The sequence below is a fragment of the Rhinolophus sinicus genome, linkage group LG04, assembly GCF_036562045.2.
Source record: "Rhinolophus sinicus isolate RSC01 linkage group LG04, ASM3656204v1, whole genome shotgun sequence".
Lineage (NCBI taxonomy): Eukaryota > Metazoa > Chordata > Mammalia > Chiroptera > Rhinolophidae > Rhinolophus > Rhinolophus sinicus.
In genome coordinates, this window is record NC_133754.1 from 137,509,756 (window position 1) to 137,529,757 (window position 20,002).

The 20,002-nt window shown below is 43.2% G+C and overlaps 1 protein-coding gene and 1 long non-coding RNA gene across 2 annotated transcripts in view; one reads left to right on the forward strand and one right to left on the reverse strand.

Moving 5' to 3' along the window:
* The first annotated feature begins 6,393 nt into the window (after nucleotides 1–6,393).
* Nucleotides 6,394–20,002, forward strand: part of LOC141571121 (uncharacterized) — a 73,394-nt gene continuing 59,785 nt past the window's right edge. Inside the window, exon 1 of the long non-coding RNA XR_012495724.1 lies at nucleotides 6,394–7,183. This is a non-coding gene — a long non-coding RNA (uncharacterized LOC141571121). The remainder of the gene's footprint in view (nucleotides 7,184–20,002) is intronic.
* Nucleotides 12,642–20,002, reverse strand: part of SLC1A1 (solute carrier family 1 member 1) — a 75,591-nt gene continuing 68,230 nt past the window's right edge. Inside the window, exons 11-12 of the mRNA XM_019729921.2 lie at nucleotides 16,959–17,093; nucleotides 12,642–14,816 (exon numbers count right to left, since the gene is read on the reverse strand). Coding sequence (XP_019585480.1) covers nucleotides 14,570–14,816; nucleotides 16,959–17,093 — 382 coding nt within the window. The 3' untranslated portion in view covers nucleotides 12,642–14,569. The remainder of the gene's footprint in view (nucleotides 14,817–16,958; nucleotides 17,094–20,002) is intronic.

A 20,002-nucleotide genomic window follows, 5' to 3' on the forward strand; every position in this document is an offset into this window, starting at 1 on the left:
TTCTCTTTTCTTATCATTATTTTAAAAGGAGTCTGTAGCCCATAGTATCTTCACCTACCCTTAAGAATCACCTGCCAGGATTTGTTTGCTCTCTTTGGATCTGTGGCGACCACAGCTTTGCTTCCTTTCCAAGACCATGCAGGCCGACAGGACAGACAGACGACAACAGAATGTGTGGCTGGGTTTGCTGTGTATGTGTGTGGGGGGTCACGTGGGGGAGGGCGCTAACCATCTGGACACCAGGAGCTCTGAGATGGCAGTGCTCAGTGATTTAGCATTTCATGGCTTGCCCCAGAAATGATGAAGGGGATTTGGGGGGCTGCTAGGCTGCTGAGTCGCCAGGATTAGGACTTTCAAATGAAGAGGGAGAAGGAAGACCTCTGGCAAGGCCAAGGGTTGGCTCTAAGTAAGAGAGTTGAAATACTCCTGGTGGGTCTTGAGCCTTTGGTTTGGGAATGGTTGGGGATGCTTTCAAACCAGCCACGGTGTGTCACTGCATGTCCTGCCTAGCCTGGGTGGGGGTGGAGGGTGATTTATTCTAGGTTCTTCCACAGAGGAGGCAACTCTTGAGGGGCTTGAGAGAGCTACAGTTTTTTAAAGACCTTACTGCCTAACCTTGGGAGACTGGATTCCCAGTAAAGAAATGGCATAATCATCATTTTCTTTCTTCCCGCCCCACTCATTTTCCTGTTCTTTGTTTAGTGCCTCACTTTGCCAGCCAATGTATCAAGTGCTTCATGAGGGTGTTATCGTGTAGGTGTGAAGACTGAGGGCTCTGGAGTGAGAATACCTGTATCTGAATCCTGGTTTTGCCATTTCCTGGATGAGTGACTTGGGCAAATAACTTAACCTCCTCGTGCCTCAGTGTCCCTTCTGTGTGCAGTGGAGGTAATAATAGTATCTACGTCATAACACTGTCGTAAATAGATGAATCAACACATTTAAAGCACTTGAAATTGGTACCTGGCACAAAATAATTACTCAGTAAGTGTTAGCTGTTATTATTCTCATTCAATTATTGGAGGAAAGCATTCCCCCTCCTCCACCCTTTTTTGCAAAGGACACTGAGGCTTATAAAAACTAATGTGTATTAGAGGCAATTTCCAAACCCTGTTTTGTCTTGTCTCCAAACCTCATGTTCTTTCTATCACCCCTTGGTTGTCACCTGATTGTCCCTGAGGCTGGTGCATGCTGGATGATACAACCTAAAGGGTTTGAAAAAAAAATGAACTCAAAGCATTTCAGTGGAGTGACAGGGTAACTAAGGTCTCTTGACAGAAGTTGGAATGAGGTTAACCACTTCTTGTTTAGGCCAACAAGAGATGCTTTCTGTCCTTCTTTCCTATTATTGGAATATCATGTTTGTAAAGAATATTTTTAGGAAGCCATCCCCCAACGCAAAACAAATATCCCTGTTCGTTTTCCTCTAGGAACTGACACTCAAATTGGTATCTTGGACTGAGATAAACATCACACCTATTTTTAGTGGGATGACTTCCAGATTGTATGTAATAGGTGCCATTGTTGGAAGTATTGGATTCATGGTGAGAGCTCATCCTAATGAAAGCTCATTTGTCATTGCATAAGGGAAGTTCAACACAAGCGAATGATGACATTCGTTGTTCACTGAGTCGTGGGATCTTCCAGTCTTGACAAATAATTAAATTGATTCTATAACTTTGTATGGAATCACTTAACTTGTATTGATTAAGCTCCTACTATGTGCTCAGTCTTATACAAGGCTTTGTGGGATAAGGGATGAGTTATGCTAAGGAAAAATATAACCTGTGCCCTCCTGGAGTCTCCAGACATATTAGGGCAATGAGCTGTTTCAAGTGTGCCTAGCAAAAGGTGTTGCAAACTCAAATGCCTTCAGGACCAGGCAGGATTTGTGACTGTTGGAAGCAGTGGGGTTTGAAATAATGGTGAGTGATGGGGACTGGAGTGAAATGGAGAGTGTAACTGCACTCCGTCCACCTTCTGGAATGCATTCAAATTCTTCAAATTCAAATCTAAAACAACAAAGGGCCCTATGGCTACATGAAGCTGGTCTGAAGCTGAATCTTGCCTGCAGCCACCAGTTTTGACTCTTAATAATATGAAATAATAATAACTGAAATTTGTGAAACTCAATATCATTGTTATAATCAAGTCTCATATTGGTTAACGTAATAATATAAGGCAATATCTGATTATGTACCAAGATGCTGTTACTTCTCTAGGTTCCGTGAGGTAAGAAATAATGGAATCTTGGCGATGAGGGCCCAGAATTTATTTTTGACATTAAGGAAGACCAGGTGGAGAAGAGCTTTGGCAGAAGTGAGAAAATTGGAGTCTAATGAAGGATATGTATATAGAGAAAAAGGAAATGTCCTCTAGGGATATCTTCTGAAGTGTCTTAAATATTGGGCCTGGTGTTTTAGACTTTGTGCTGTAGACAGTGAGAAACCATTAGAGGTCTGGGACAGGAAAGCAGACAACTAATCTGATGATCTTGTTCAGGGTGGTTTGGGAGTGGGTAGAGGCTGGCACCAGCAGGGAGACGATAACAAAGCCATTGAAGAAGTCTAGAAATTAGGGTGTAGAGCCTGGACAGGGTGGGACGGTCATAGTGAAGAAAGGGGCTCATTAAACTCCGGGGGTGGGAAGAAATCACCAGGCAACTTACTTTAATGGTGTGTGTGTGGTGGGGGGAGGGGGAGTCTGGCTCCTTTAGAGAAGAAAAAGTTAAGTCAGAAGGCCTGGCCTGAGCTGCAGAATAAAGGTGAACTAGTTAATCATCAGGAATGAAGTATTGATTGAGAGGATAACTGCTCTGCAGACAGAAGGACAGAGTGTCCTTCACGTTGTAGATTCACATTCTTCATGCCGTGAGGTGACAAGAACTCAGGACTAAGAGAACAAAACAGGAGACCAAGTACAACCTTTTGGGGCGGGATTTTTTTTTTTTTTTTTATGGTCTCTTTTTAGCAGTAGGGCCAAGTAGGGAACATTCAGAATTACTGGGGGTTGGGATGCTATGAGGCAGGCTGGGTGCTCCGAGACAATGGGGCCTCCTCTTGGATTTAGTATTTTTTGTTCTCTTTGAATCACGTTCCTCTTTTGAAGGTCTCATTGTTGTAAATAGAATTGCGGATTATCAAAGTACACATTATTTATTTAAGAATTCCATGGGAAGAGAAAATTCAGGAATGTGCCACGTCCAGTTATTCATGTATGAGCTGAGGCTGAGTCATGGACTGCCCACTTCACAGAGAGGCAGCACTGTCACTCGGGGACTTCCACCCAAGTGGAGGCATTCAAACAAATGATGAACCTCTGCCACCTCCAACCTCTTGGGGTCAAAGAGGGTCAAGGAAATTGTTATGATTCTAGGTTGCTGTAGGAACAATGATGATTTTGAAAACGCAATACCCAATTTAGGAATGAAGGAATACAGAAGAAATTTATAAGTTTGACTTTGGGTAAGTTCAGTTTAAAATGATGGTGCAAAGATCAAAGGGAAATGTCCAATAGAAGTTAGAAATGTGGATCTGAAGTTTGGCTGGAAGGTCCGGGCAGGAGAAACCAAGGGCGGCTGTAGATTTTGTGGATACACGTTTTTGTAAATTATCTGGATAAAGGTGGCATTTGAAACCATGATAATGGATGCATTTCTGGAGAGTGTCAAGACGGAGAGACCAGAAGGAAATGGAGCTTGTCCATATTTGAGGGACGCCTGTGTGTTTGGCACAGGCCGAGCACTGGGCAGAGATGAGACCCACAGGGAGGGACGAGGGGGTTACACAGGATATTGAAGCGTGGGCTTAGGAAGAGGATCGGGACAGAACACAGCAATGTCTTAACGTCCAGGGAAGAGAACTAGTAGGAAATGAGCTCATTCACCATGACAAATATTACAAAAGAGTAAAAAATTAATGACTGAGAAAATGCCTGTTGGATTTCACAAGCAGGATGTTGGTTTACTTTGGAGCTTATATTATTCCTGATCTTAGAGGAAAAGCTTTCAACCTTTAACTGTTGAGTATGATATTAGCTGTGGGCTTGTCAAAGATCACCTTTATTTTATTTCATTTTATTTTGTTTTAAAGTTTCTTATTTGTCTTTTCTTTGTTTTATTTTTTTAAAGATGTTTTATTAAAATATAGCTACCATACTATATTATATTAGTTTCAGGGGTATACCGTAGTTATTCAACATTTATATACCTAAAGAAGTGATCACCATAAATCCAGCAACCATCTGACACTGTACCATGTTATAACAATATTACTGACACATTCCCCATGCTGTATGTTGTTACATTGCCATGACTTACTTGTTTTATACCTGGAAATTTGAACCTCTTATTCCCCTTCATCTTTTCCCCTCTTTAAAATTTTCTATTACAGTTGAAATTCAGTATTATTTTATATTAATTTCAGGTGTACAGCATAGTGGTTAGACATTTATGTAGTTTAAGAAGTGATCCCTGACTAGTCTACTATGCACCTGGCACTATACATAGTTATTACCATATTGTTGACTATATTCCCTATGCTGTACTTTACATCCCCATGACTATTTTGTAACTACCAGTTTGTATTTCTTAATCCCAAAACCTTTTTCACTGGCCCCCCAACCCCTCCCATCTAGCACCCTGATAAATCTAGTACCCATCTGACACCATATATTTATTACAATATTATTGACTATATTCCTTATGCTGTACCCTACATCCCCATGACTATTTTGTAACAACCAAGTTGTGCTTCTTAATCCCTTTCCCATTTTTCACCCATCCCCCTAACACTCCTCCCATCTGGCTACCATCAAAATGTTCTCTGCATCTATGAGTTTGTTTTCTGTTTTGTTTGTTTATTTTGTTCTTCAGATTCCACATACAAGCAAAATCACATGGCCTCTATTTTTCTCTGTCTGACACTGCACTCAGCACAATACCCTCCAGGTCCATCCATGCCTCTGCAGATGGCAAGAACCCATTCCCTTCCATGGCCGAGCAATATCCCATTGTATATATGTACTACCTACTCTTTATCCATTCATCCATCGAAGGACACCCAGGCTGCCTCCACATCTTGGCCATTGCAAACAATGCTGCAATGAACATATGGATGTACATGTCCCCTCAAAGTATAGTTTTGGGTTTCTTCAGATAAATACCCAGAAGTGGGATTACTGGGTCCGTCTTTGTCTCTTGTTATACCCTTTGTTTTAAAGTCTGTTTTGTCTGGTATACGTGTTGCTACCCCAGATTTTTTTGGGTTTTTTTTCATTTCCATTTTCATGAAATATCTTTTTCCATCCCTTTACTTTCTGTCTGTGTGTGTCTTTCAACTTGAAGTGAGTCTTTTGTAGTCAGCATATGTAAAGGTTTTGTTTTCTTATCCATTCAGCCACCCTATGTTTTTTATTGAAACATTTAATCCACTTACATTGAAAGTAATTGTTGATAGATATGTATTTTATCATTCATATTTTTAAATCTTTTTTTTCCGTCTTAAAGATGAAAAAAAGGCTAGGAAAGTTTTCAGTCCTTATTTTTTCAAATAGGTTCTCTATCCCTTGCTTTTTCTCGTCTCCTTCTGGTACCTCTATGATGTAAATGTTCTTACGCTTGATGTTATCCTAGAGGTCTCTTATACTATCCACATTTTCTTACTCTTTTTTCCTGTTGCTGTTCTGATTGGGTGTTTTCTGCTACATTGTTTTCCAAATCACTGATTTTGATCCTCTGCTTCATCTAATTGGCTGGTGATTCCTTCCAGTGCATTCTTTTTTTCAGTTATTGTACTCTTCACTTTTAACTGGCTCTTTTTTATGGCTTCTATATCTTTTTTTATGCTTGCTATCTCTTTGTTGAAGTTCTCACTAGGTTTCTTGAGCATCCTTATAACCATTGTTTTGAACTCTGTATCTATCTGGTAGGTTTCTTGACTCCATTTTGTTTAGTTCTTTATCTGGAGTTTTCTCCTGTCCTTCCATTTGGGACGTATTTCTTTGTTTCCTCATTTTGGCTGCCTGTCTGTGTATGCTTCTATGTATTAGGTAGATCTGCTATGCCTCCCAGTCTTGGTCGGGTGGCCTTATGTAGTAGGTGCCTCATGAGGCCCTGGCACAATCTCCCTGGTCCCCTGCTCTGGGTGCTCCAGGAGTGTCCCTTGGGTGAGTTGTGTTGCTCTTCTATTATAGTTGAACCTTGATTGCTATTGGTACATCAGTGGGTAGCATTGGCCCTCAGGCTGTTGGCTGTGGGGTTTGGCCACATCCATAGCTTAAAGCTGCTGTGCAGGAAGCTTACCCCACCGAGTGAGATTCACCCCAATGGGCTCTGGTACCTGTTAAGACCACCCTTTGGGTGTGCCGCTTGTGGTGCTAATTGGGAGGTGCTCTGAAGCTGACATCCAAGTATGTTGGTTCTGGGGTATCTTGAAAGGGGCTCTGGTGCAGGCCTAGGTCATCCCCTTCCTGTGGCTGGCTGGGGACTACCTGGTAGGAGCTATGAAGTGATCCAGTTTTTCAATGTCTGTGCTAAATTCGGAGGCGTGTGGGAGAGGCCACACTGTGAATTGAGGGTGGCTGCCACCAGTACTGGGCCTGGGGTAGCTTTGCAAAAAGCCAGGACACCTTGAGGCCTGCTGCCACCTGCCAACTCCCTTAAAGTTTAGTCACTGATAAAGCTTGTGCAGTGTGTGAGTTGGGTGAGAAAGGGTCTCAGGAAGTGACTAGAGTGGGAAAAGTTGTGGTCACCAGGTTAATAAGACTCTGGTTTGGTGCCAGTGCTGAGCCTGGAGTGACTCAGCAAAAGTCTCAGAGCACACAGAGGTCAGTTGCCGCCTGCCTGGGGCCTGAGGACTCAGATAGTTAAGAGTGCAATGTGGGCAGGGCTGGCTGCTTGCAGAGAAAGTGCCTCCAGCATTGGGGATTTGGATGGGGAGGGGTCCCAGTGAGTCAGCAGGGCAGAATGGTGGAGCTCACCAGGCCAGTCAGATTCAGATTTGGCCAGAGGGGGCGGGCTCAACACAGGGAAGATGGAGCCCACCTGCTGGCTGCAAGGGAGCAGGACGCCACACAGTGAAAATGGTGAGTGTACTGCAGCCCTTACCACGCAGCAAGGCACTTCAGTCTGTTCCAGTATGCCTCCGTCAACCCCTGAGTCACCATCCCTCCACCGGAGCCCAAGGTGAGTGCCTGCGAGGAAGTGAGTCTGTTCACGGGCTGTTTTAAGAGGACATTTGGGTTTCCCAAAGCTTTCCGTCCCACCCAGATGATTTAAATTCCCACTGTTTTTCACAGCCAGATGTTGTGGGGGCTTCTCTTCCTGGCACCAGTACTCCAGGCTGGGGAACCTGGTGGTGGCTGGGGTCCCTTGCTCTTCTCTGGGGACCCTCCACAGCCGAGATATCCCTCCTGATTCTCATCCACCACACGCAGGTGTGGGGCCCGTTCTGCACCTCTGTGTCTCCGACCTGTCTTACGTGGCTTCTTTTTTATATTTTTAGTTATAGGACTTCTGTTCTGCTAGACTTCAGATGGTTCTCCAGCTTGACTGTTCTATAATTTAGGTGTAATTTTATTGTGTTCATGGAAGGGCATAGGCACCGTGTTTATCTACTCTGCCCTCTTGGATCTCTATGTATTGCCTTTGTTATGTTAGGAGTGTTCCTTCTGTACCCAATTTGTTAAGAGTTTTTATCATGAAAGGATGTTGAATTTTGTCAAATGCTTTTTCTGCATTTATTGAGATGATCACATGACTTTTACTGTTCATTTTGAAAAATGTGGGGTATCACATTTGTTTATTTGCCTATGTTGAACAATCCTATATCCCAGAGTTAAATCCCACTTGGTCATGGTCCATGATCCTTTTAATGTATTGTTGAATTCGGTTTGCTAATATTTTGTTGAGTATTTTTGCATCTGTGTTCATCAGGGATTTTGGACTGCAGTGTTTTTGTTTGTTTGTTTGTTTGTTTTTTCTTGTAAGGTCCTTGTCTGGCTTTGGTTTCAGGGCAATGCCTTGTAAAATGAGTTTGAAAGTGTTCCCTCCTCTTCTACTTTCTGGAAGAATTTGAGAAGAACTGGTATTAATTCTTTAAATGTTTGTTAGAATTTGCCAGTGAAGCCATCTGGACCCTGACTTTTCTTTGTTGAGAGGTTTTTGATTACCCCTGCTTTCTTTTGGTTTCCATTTGCATGGAATTTTTCAGCATTTTGAAGAATCATATCTCAATGGTTAGGAACACAGACTTTAGAATCAGGTTTGAGTCCCAGCTGTGTGAACTTGGGCAAGTTACTCAACCTCTCTAAGCTAAAGTTTCTTCATCTGGAAAATAGAGGATAACAAAAAACCTGACTGATCGAAGTGTTGAGAAGATCAAAGGAGATTAAGCACGTAAAACATTTAGTACAGTGCCAGGCACGGAGTTAACACTTGGAAAGTGTTAACAATTATTATTGGTCTTGAAAATTTTAGGCCATCCCAGGCTTGAGTTAGAATTAATATGCTAGCATGCCTGGCCTTCTCTGGCTTTTAATGCCTGGTAGAGAATGTTGACACTGAAGCCAAATTGCTGTGCTACCTATCTGTTGTGTGACGTGGGCAAGTTAACTAACATTTTGTACCAGTTTTTCATCTACAGAAAGGGAAAAATAATAGTACTCACTTCATGATATTGTTGAGATTAAGTGAGTTAGCATTTTTTTAAGTGCTAAGAATAGTGCTTGCCACACAGTAATTGCTATGAAAACATTTGTCAAATAAATAAAAATGAGTTTCCTCTGTGTTGTTGCTGTTTTTCCTTCTGGAGTCATGACATCCCGTCCTGTCCTGCATTCATCCTGGCAGGGAGAAAACTCCTCCCTCAGTGCCTATAGCAGTGAGGAGGTCAACATCCTAAAAGACACTGCCTTAGCGTGTCATCTCTATGAAAGGTGGTGATGCCCAAGAATAGGGTAGGTGGCTGTCTGCCTGGAATGATATAGGAGCAAACTTTTCCTTAGTGCCAGAAAAGCACCCAGTACCTTCGCAGCCTGAGACTGCCTTGTTGTTTGTACTGCTAATTTTCTCATCGACTGCAGGTGGCATGCTCGGCTAACTTAATTGGCCCCTCTTGACTGAGCAGAGTCTTGAGTTTGTGTGTACTCAATGTGGAATTGACACACGTTTGTCTGTCTTAACCTTTTTGGCTAAATTAGGAAATGGAGGATTAGTTTGTAAGCCCTGGGAATTAGAGCCAATTTGGCACGCAGGGAAGACAAAAGCAAGTGTTGGGGAAAGATCAGCCAGGGGATCACTCTGACCACTATTGCTTTTCTTTATAACATAACTTAGTTTCATGCATGGTAGCAGTTCTCTGACCTGTAAGACATACCCCGTTTCCTAAAGACCGCAACATTACATCATCCTTGGATTCGTTTTGGAGAAAAAAATGTATAATATATATATATATATATATATATATATATATATATATATGCACATATATACATACACGCGTATGTAGCACTTTTTCTAGGATGAGTTCGTGAACTTAATTGTCCGACCTCGTGTGTGTGTGTGTGTGTGTGTGTGTGTGTGTGTATAAAATCATGGTATATGTATTTTTTTTCCTCCAGAGTTATCAGGTCAAACAAAGCTTTCCTCTGGCTTATTATTCTTGCTAAGCTAAACTTGTGACCGTGGAAACACAACACAAGGACCCCTTAAATGAAAGGTCCATTAGAAGTTTGGAGGATGATCAGTCATCTTTAAAATGTGCCCTCAGTACTTTGTAAAGGTGTGTCCATAAACGAAGCGCCTGTACAGTGACAGAGTGGTGCCTTTTCTACCCCGATTACCCTCCTGGCATCACTCCATTTATTTCATTCAGTCTGATCCTCACCTTGGAAAACCTATCTTTCGACAGGGTCTGGACAAGATAAAGCCAATCCTGGCTAGTGCCAGATTTCCAAACTCTCATTTCTTCCTTTGGCAGCCAGACCTTTGATTCTGAAATAACACAGGTGATGCAACGCTTTGCATTCCCTCAAATGCTCTGAAGTGGGGGACAAGGACGTGACATCCTTATAACCTTGCTGATACCTGGTAGCTTTCCTGCAGCTACCAGAGTCTACGTGTCTATAATCTGGAAAACGTGTGTGTGGTGTGTCCAGACACTACTAGTCAGGGGTTTGGTTGATTCTGTATTTTAGTTTTCAGCTTCTTGCCTCTGTCTTCTGATAAATGGTACTTTTGGGGGACAAGCTTTTCTTAGGTAATATCCCGGTTCTGCTTTCATAAGGCCAATTTCCCAGTGCCTTCTAGAAATTAGTCAAACTTCTCTAGAACAGACCACTGCTTTCCTTTTTCCTTTCCTTTAACCAGAATAATAAAAGGGATATTGATTTTTATCTTGGCTTTGGGGGTTTACTAATAACTGTTCTAAACTTTGTGGAATCTTAAAATTGGCAGACTTAAAAGTGGTCTCTTAAAAGTGGAGATTTATAGATGAAACCACGTGTCTCCAGAATCCTGGAAGGGCACTCTGCGAATCAAATATGGCATTGGTTTTCCTAGTGAGAGAAGAAATGGGACAGAAATTGTGTGGTTAGGTCTTACTACTTGCTTAGGAGTTTTGTAGCATTATTTAGCCTGGGCCATTGAGAAATGTCCTGTCATCTCCATCCATGGTGAGTAACTTCATACACTTAGTCACCTAATTCAATATATATGGATCAATATATTGTTCCCCAAGCTAATTTAACAAAGCTTACTTCTTGTTGTTTATATTATATGGCTTTCACTTAAAAAGTCTAAGATTACAGGGGAGGGAGGTACATTTCCCACCACAGGGGATATTAAAAAGCCCCATGAGAGGCCCAGAACAAAGTCCCAGAATGGGGAGGACAGCCACACAAAATTTACCGGCCAAGACTGCAGAAGTGACCTGCCGTTGTACTCTTCATTTCAGCATCCAGAGGGGCCACGTGATTGTGCGTCTCGGCCTCACGTGTGCAGCCTGATCTCAAACCCCTATGTCTCAAGACAGAAGAAAGGCAGCGAACACTTTTGTTTAGTCCCCCTGTGATATTTTATAGGAGAAAATATTCTAAGTCTTACACTAACTAAATGAAATTTTCGTGGAATGGGAGTTAATGTATTGTCTCACTGTTTGCTCTAAGAACTCAGCTGATACCAAGTGATGACAGCTACGATCCTTAATTATATCAGTGACAAAGGTCCTAAAACACTGAATAGCAACTGCAGTTGCATCTCCATGGGTTACCCATGTAAATGGGGGTTGAGGGTGTAGGGCCATTCACATGTATCAAACATATTATGTGACAGAGTCTCTGCTAAACGCATCATATACATTTTCTCATTTAATACTTACAGCAATCTTAAGGGGCAAGATTTATCACCATTTCACAGAAGATTAAACCAAGGCCTAGATTACTGGCAAGGGTCACAAAGCTGGTAAGAGACCAGAGCTGTGTGTTTAGGTGTGTAGTAAGAGACCATTCACTTAAATACCCGCAAAGGGAAGATTCTAATACACCTGAAAAGGTTGCTGGTCCACTGCCAGATTATAAGCCAACCCCGTTTCCTCACACTGTTTAAGAATGGGATGGGTTTTAAATAAAAGGCCTTGTATCCAGGGGGCTCACTAGAATTTGTTCAAAAACAGTCATTTTCCAGAGCTGATAACACCATTCCTCTGTACATGAGTATACTTGGGGCAAGATAAAAAACATGTGGGGGCCCCTATTCAGGGGGCACTAACTCTTCCAAACACTTCTCTCTCTTTCTAAGGAGAGGTGTGGTTAGGTATTTTTAACCCATGTTGCCAGAAGACAAAACTTCTGAATTAGTTTGGCCAGGTATGATAAGCATTGTTAAAAAATTTATTGGAGTGACAGTGGTTCGTAAAATTATAGGTTTCAGGTGTACAATCCTGTAACACATCATCTATACATCACATTGTGTGCTCACTATCCAGAGTCAGTTCTCCTTCCATCACCATATATTTGACCCTATTTACCCTCAATGACCCCCCCCCCCTTACCCTCTGGTAACCACTAAACTGTTGTCTATGTCTATGAGTTTTTATTTGTCCTTCTTGTTCCCGTGTTGCTTTCAGTTTTATGAGCATACTGTCTCAGTGGGACGGAGGGAGCTGCCGGTTCCCCTGTTGTCTATCACACACTAGTGGTTCCACCAGCAGACGCCTGTCATGGCTCAGGCTCCAGGCAGCACTGTGCCAACCCTTTAACGAGCTCTGAAGACAGCCATTCACAGTTTATAGGCACATTTCAGAGGGCAGATTGGTCCTTCAATGAAGCGAAGTCACCATTGGCTTGTGATAAGACTATCTCCCATTACAGCAATTTCTAACCAAATTCTACCTTCCCTTTCATCTCACTCATCACGTATGGGTACACTATTCATAATGACAGTGAATTTCAGCCTTATCATCCCTACTGATTACCATGACGAATTAGATTGCTTTTCCTCAAGCGCTGCTTTTTCAATCTTGGATCTAAACACAGTTTTGGAAACAATAATCCGTGTACAATCTGAATCAACCGACCACATCTCCGCCTTCCCACACCCATCCCAGCAAGTGAGACAAAAGAACAGATAAAGAAAAAGGCGGGAAGAAAGAATGATGGAAATGTTTATTGAGACTGAAATGGAACCTTGTTCTCTTCCATGAGTTAACAGCACAGTGTGTTAAGAGGCTGGTTACAAACTGACTCCAAAATAAGGATGATGTGCAATTCATGTACAGATCTGCCAACGCTCGTGCCTCAAATCAGGGACACCTGCCGAGGGGGCAACCATTCAGCCCAAGATACATTATTGATTCAACTGCATTTATATTTAGATTTACTTCCTATAAACAACACCATTATTTGCATTTTACAACACTGAATTACTGGTCCATATTAATGATGTTTACATGCCAATTCAGTATCATTCTCTTGTAGATTTCAGGTGCAGGTGGTCAATACTGAGCATTTACTTTTCCATGATCTTTGGCACAATTTCTGGTTTTTTAAATAGAAAAGCACAGGCTTTAATTGGCTACTCAAAACGGCAGAAACGTGAGTATTCTGGATCTCAATGCCAACACAAATTTATGTTAAGCGTTATTTACAAGATGTGAGCTGAAGCACAGATTTAATAAGCTATCTTCATAAATTAGGAGAATGACAAGCAATGGATTTCAATGAGCAGGGCCAAGATGACTGGACTCCTTGTTGGAACAATCCTCTCTTTGGAGGAGGAGACAGTGCCATACAATGGAATTTTCCCAGCCCACTGATACCAGTGTCTCATGTCAGGCAATTTACTCTGCAAGAATCCACGGTAAGGAGAGCGTTTTTCTGGTCAGTGTGGCTGGCTTGTTCAACCCATCAACTCTGTATTAAAATACAACTGTTGTTGTACTCTGATGGGTACAAAAAGGCAACGTGTTGTCATTTTTAAGTGGGTATAACTAACCTTGGAAGGATGAAGCTTTCCAGTTGGATAAAAACACATATAGCCTTATGTGAGTGACCCCTTTGTATATAATCTTATATAGAGCTGATATGGATTCCCTCCCAGCAGTAGAATCTGGAAGTTGTAATGGATGACAACGCCACCTCGGGATATCACCATAATGTAGCTCTGCTTTGGGGCTGATACAGACATGAGACGATTGAACAACATGATTTCTCATTCCAGCGCTCCTGAGTGAGTTCTTATAAGCCCCAAAGCAGCTCTGGATTGGAATCATAGTTATTATTCAAGTATAAGGAGAGCTTTTTATTTCACATTGACAGTTCAATTCTGATCTCTATCTGGCAAGTTATATGAAGATAACACAAACACACACACACACACAAACACACACACACACACACAGGCACACATCTAACTCTATACTGAACACTGAGTTAATAGTTACCAGTGTCCCAGTACAGTACAATGAAAAGAGAACCCTTCTCCTTTCCCCCCAAACCCGACATCCATCTTAAAATTGTTATTGCAGAACTGTGTAGTCTGTTTTCTTTCAAAGACATTTCTTTGAAATTGGCTGGAGATGAGTTCAAAATAGACAATTTGGCACATTAACTGGGGGAGGAGGGTGGTTTAGATGCATTATAATCTATAAAAACATGACACATCAAAGGAAATCCACGCCAATAGAAATCCTGAGTAAAAATTTGTAGTCAATGACAGAATATTTTTTTTTAAAAAACCCCAAACACGGGTCTGTGCATGAGAGAGCAACTTCTCTTTCACCTGTTACCTACTTCCAACAGTTGCTTCTTGATACTTTCAAACTTTGTCTCTCATAGAATTTTAAAACTCCAGATAATACAGCTTTCCTTTTAATCAATTTCCTTTTATCTTACCCCCACCCCAAATCCCAGAACTTGGGAGAGTGAAAGCTGTGAATCCAAATATAGAAAATAATCTGGAGGTCTGTATATGAGGTCAAATGTACAATTGGCCGTTAGTGTTTTTCTTTCCCTTAATGTTTGAATTTGCTAAGTGATGTACTTCATCACTCCCAGGCATCTGAAGTCAGCGGCTCTAGAACTGTGAGGTCTGGGTGAACGAGATGCTGTCAGATTTGTCGACGGCAAAGCCTCCGTTGACATAGGACTTCTTGGCTTCTGAGTCTTCGTTATCGAGTGTCGTGGATTCCACAGCAAAGGGGTTTACGAAGTTGACTTCAGATGAAACGTGCATCTGCTCCAGCTCCTTCTTAGAGAGCTTCTCCACAATACCCGTTCCATACGCATCACCGAGCACGTTCACCATGGTCCTGAATCGGTCCCTGGGGAAGGGAGAAGCTAGTCAGACAGGAGGCCCAGATTTCATTTTCCTTTGCCATTGGAGCGAGAAAAGGACCTGAAGCATTCAGTTATAAGTTTAGCAAATGCAGCAAGTGCTGTCCTCCTGGCTGGCTGAGCAGAAGCTCCTCTTGTCACAGGCCTGGGGCAGGAGGTGGTGCATAAAGGGACAGAATGGGCAAACAGGCTCCCAATAGGTCACAATGACTCCCCTAAATTCAGCACCAGTCTCCCTAAACTCTCTTGTTTCCTCCCAAAGAAATGTGAAGTCTTCATAGATACTTTTGGGGAGCTGAGGATCAAAATTCAGCAATTCTTTCACCCCTAAACTCTGTCTGGTGTGGGCATTTCCAGGCTATCTTTTGGCTAAAGTGTGAGAACTTGGATGTTGCGTGGGTGGTGTATGTGCCGTGTGTGTCTGTGTGTATGTGCCGTGTGTGTGTGTGTGTGTGTGTGTGTGTGTATCCCTGGTGTACTTGTTTTTTACTACTAGGTCACCCTATGAGCAAGCCAGCAGGGATGTCGCAGAGCACAGGGTCAGAAAGCACGTCTGCCTGGGAATGGCTTTCTCCTTAGGGCACCCCCAGCCAGTCTTAACTCCCAGACAGCCTGAAGAAGAGGCTGGAGGCAGGAAGATGTGTAGGTAGAGAAGGCATCCTGGAGAGAGGACGCTGGGGCATTGCTGTAGGAACCATATACATGAATATTCTTGTGCAAACTACACCTGCAGGACAGAAAAGGTGGACAACGCTTACACATGTCCATTCTGGATGCCCCTGTATTTAGCACAAGGCTATGGATTGAACTGGACCTTAGTATGAACCAGCCAGTGTCTTTATCCCATGGAGCAGATTGGGCCTTTGACTTCTGTGGTTATCTTGGCATTGAAGGTCACTGATTCCAGGAAGAACGAGAGAAAGGAGAGAATTGCAAATCCACCACCACCACTAGGAAGAACATTTGAAGCACTTTGCCTCAGTGGTTGGGTAACTTTGCAAGAAAGGTGTCACCTTGGTTGGGCCTTGTAGAACCAGCTCGCTACTGAGGGGGGCCCCAGGTATGGGAGCTTCTGCCTTCTGGGAATGACTGTATCTTCAAACCCACATGGAATGTTTCTGCTTCCCTTCCGTCCATCTCAGCTGCCACTTACAAACTACATAGCAATGGACTCCCCAGTAAGCCTGGGCGGCTTCTGAGTGAAGGCTCACTATGGAGCTACACTCACCCCTATGGCCAGGGGACAGAGCCAGACCTAGATGCTGGAAGACCAGGGCACAAACGGTGTCAATCAAGGACAGAGCTGGGAACCAGGCTCGTTCTAGCTTTAACCTCGGGGGTCACCAAAGGCACGTTCTTACCCTTACCCAGAACATAGCACAGATGTTCTGCTGTGTTCCTCAGCTGTGTGTACGTGTGCGTGAGAGCGAGCAGTAGACTTGATGATTGAGGCCTGAATGGTCCCCCTCATTCTAGTGATAATAAAACTTGCCTTTTACTGAGCAATACTGCCTGCCAGACACCCTCCCATATTAGCTCACTCAGTCCTCACACCAATCCTTTCAGATAGAATCTTTCCACCTCACAGATAATGCAACTGGACCTCAGAGAGGTTAGGAACTTACTCAAGGTCAAAAGCCAGTAAGATGACACTGAATGGTGATTCACACCCAAGTCAGTCTTAAGCAAAGCCTTTGCTCCTGCAACTGCCCCGACGGTCTGACATTTGGGGAGACAGGCTGACTGGGAACAGGTGGTTCTGAACCCAGGCAGCTGATCCAGGGCTGGGACAGGCTCGGGCAGCTCGTGGGGTTGGGAGTGTCTGGGGCCTCACCTGGCTTCCTCACCGTATTATTTTATGTTTATCTCGTCCCTTACCCAGTTCCTAACCTTGAGCATTACCAGGAGTATAATGAGCTGACAGAGATCACTTGCTTTTTAAAATCACTGCTCGAAGTTATGAGGAGTTAATTTTTAAGCGCGTTATCAGATGGGCTGGCCAGAGGGAAATTAAAGCAGCAACAGATGGCTCGTTAGGCAGTATGAGGAGAGAATGATGACAGACTGCAGAGCAAGGCTGGGAAGCCGCCTTCCCACTGGGCCCAGGCAGCGCGATTATTCCAACTCACAGGAGCCAGTCCACGGCGATGATCAGGGTGACATCCTCAGTGGGCAGGCCCACGGCACTCAGCACGATCACCATGGTCACCAGGCCGGCCTGGGGCACCCCGGCAGCTCCGATGCTGGCGGCTGTGGCCGTGACACTGTAGCCAAAACACACCAGTGTGAAAGGACTTAGATACCCTTTCTTCCTTCAAGGGCCCTGTCCTGAAACGGTTAGTCCCGATGGCTGTTACTACCGTGTCCCCCAGTCGGCCAGTCAGAATCTGTTATCTGCCGAGCACCAGCTCCGCCTCGTGAGAGGGCTGTGGGAGACTGGGGGGTTAGGGGGCAGTGTGATCTCCTTCCAGGGGCAGATATGGCAAATCACTCTAATGCAAGGAAGAACTGCACGAGTGGCACACAGAAAACGAGCCAGAGAGATGTTCAAGAGGAAGGAAGGAGTTTTACCACCTGTGGTGTTTATGGAAGGCTTTATCTACCCACCCATCCTAAACAAGTGCCAAATACTTCTCCACCTGTTTTATTCCTTCCTTTTTCCATCTGTTCACTCAGCCAATCATTTACTGAACATCTAATTACGTGCCAGGAATTTACGTTCCCTGGAAGGATGGTAGGATAATGGGAGGGGTGGATGGGCAAAAGTATTTCAGGGAAAGACAAACCTTGCAGGGTTCAAGCAGGTTTTATTCACTTTCTTGACATCACAAGACTCTGGATCTCTCTGGGAGCCGCCCTTTAGGGCACTGAATTGAGAAATAGCTCTGACTCCTGTCCAAGGTACAAGCATTTATTCCTGACTGCTCCTTTTTGCCAGTGAATGCACTTTGTGCAAAAGGAATGAGATCTGGAATCCAGGAGACGCAGCCAAGTATACTTCATTACTATGTATTTCAAAAGATCCCTCTTGCGCAGATAAAACGAGGCAGTAGGGATTTTTCTCTTTATAATGTGCAGGTTTTCATCAGCATCCCCCTTACTTACATCTGGCCATTTTGGAGGAAACAAGGGCTCACCATGCCCTGAAAAGTTCCGTGATTTGAGTCAGCTTGAGGGGACAACCACCATATTTTCTGGACACATGTCCTCACCCTGGCCCAAGGCCTGAACTGCCTCCAGGATGCCACCAAGTTGAAAGGTGAAGATGTAGAAATTGCCAATTCCAAATAGAAGAAACCCTGATTCTATCCACAAATCCATGTTCCCGGGGGCTCCTAAAGCCTCGGAGATCTTAGGAAGCTGGTTCTAGTGCCCATTCATCTGCCTAGTGACGTGTCCCAGACGGTGTTCGAGGGATCGTGACACTCAGGCTGGAGAAGACATGTATGTCTTCTTCATTAGCTGTGGCCACCAATTCACAGTAAATGAGATTTCTAGGGCTGTCCAATTCCTCTAAAAGTTTTAGATCTGTTCTGACTTAAGCACTCTGGAAAACCCACGTTTATTTCAATGCTGATTGAAACTGAATGCACTGATGGGTTTTCTTTGTCAGAAGTGATTTGTGCCCCTGCCCCCTGATCTCTCTTGGAACCCCCAACACATCATTGTTAAACACTTGGTCCCTATAGCCTGAGGCAGGGCTTGAAACTCAAAATCGATTTAGTAAAAAAACCTCTGCCCTTGACCTTGACCTTGCTTACTAAACTTCAGCCATCTGACTGGCTTATGTCTGAAGTGTAAATCTTCAGATAGGGGAAAAATTTTACTAACAGCCTGTCTTACGCAAGTTACTTCTCTGAATCTCAATTTCTCGCCTGTAAGATAGTAAGACAGGACTGAAGTGTTTGCTTTGCAGGGCTGCTGTGAAGACTAAATGAGGTAATATACTACATGTAAGGCATCCAGTGTAGCACCTGGATATAGTAGATGCTTAAAAAATCATGCCATTTCTGCTCCTTCGGCAGCTGCTACCACTACTGCTAGTATTACTACTACTATTACTACAAAACGACAACTACTATTGCTATTATGGCTACTTTATTCCTCCAAGCTCTTTCTAGGTCCCCAATCCTATAATTACCTTCTATGATAAGAAAACTTATCCTATTTTTTTCAATCAATTGTAACCCCTAGTAAGTGAATGCTATGAAAAAACACACAAAAAGGTATGTTTTGGGTGGATGGTGCCTACATTTCTTTGATGTCCAGTCCAAAGGACCACAGAAAGAGAGGAACTACAGGTCCAAAAATCTCTTTAACCATTAACCGCATGAGCCACAACTGTAACTTGTAAAGTTAAAAATAACTTTTATTATTTCATTCTCTCCCGGGTAGAGTCAGAGAGGATTTTTTATTTTAAGTCAATGATTACTCCGGGCCTGGAAGTTGTTATTGGCTCCGGACCAGTAGTTATCAGCCAAGTCTGATACAAGAATAAATGAAAGAAGGTGAGAGATTTTTATGTGCATTGGTTGTTTAGCCTCAAGGCCCAAAGTTTATTCCTTCCAACAGTCAAGTTAAAAAAAAATAAATAAAAGGTCAGAAAGATCTAGGAAACTTATGACTGAGGAAGAGGGAAGGAGAGAATTCATCACCATGTGGCAAATACCCGAAACAAGTGGCTCCTCATATAACCACTCCCTGAAAGCAGTTCAGTGCAGACAGGGTTCCACAACCTGAGGTGAGGAAGGTGGGAAAAGGCACTTGGGAGTATGAAAATATAATACGGGGAACTTCCTCAGTCATGATTCAAGGTTTCAATTTTAACATACTTGCTTCTGTTCAAAGTACAGGACTTGACTCAAGCTCTTTTGGCACAGGCTTCTTTAGCCACTAACACCTTTAACAGATCATGCAGCATCAGTATAGTTTCCCAGTTGATGGGCCAAATGGTCTAGTTTTCACCTTCTTCAGTTAATTTCAAGCAAAATGCAATAAATACTTTATGATTTAGCGTTGGAGAAGACTTAAAAAAAATGTACCGTGTGAGGGAGGACACTGTTAGAACTTACTTTCTGCGTGTGCCAAGTGCTGGGGATGTAACAGTGAATTAACTCTGAAAGGTTCAGATTTAACCTTGTGTAAGCTTAGGGGTCCGGTTTTGGGGACGCAC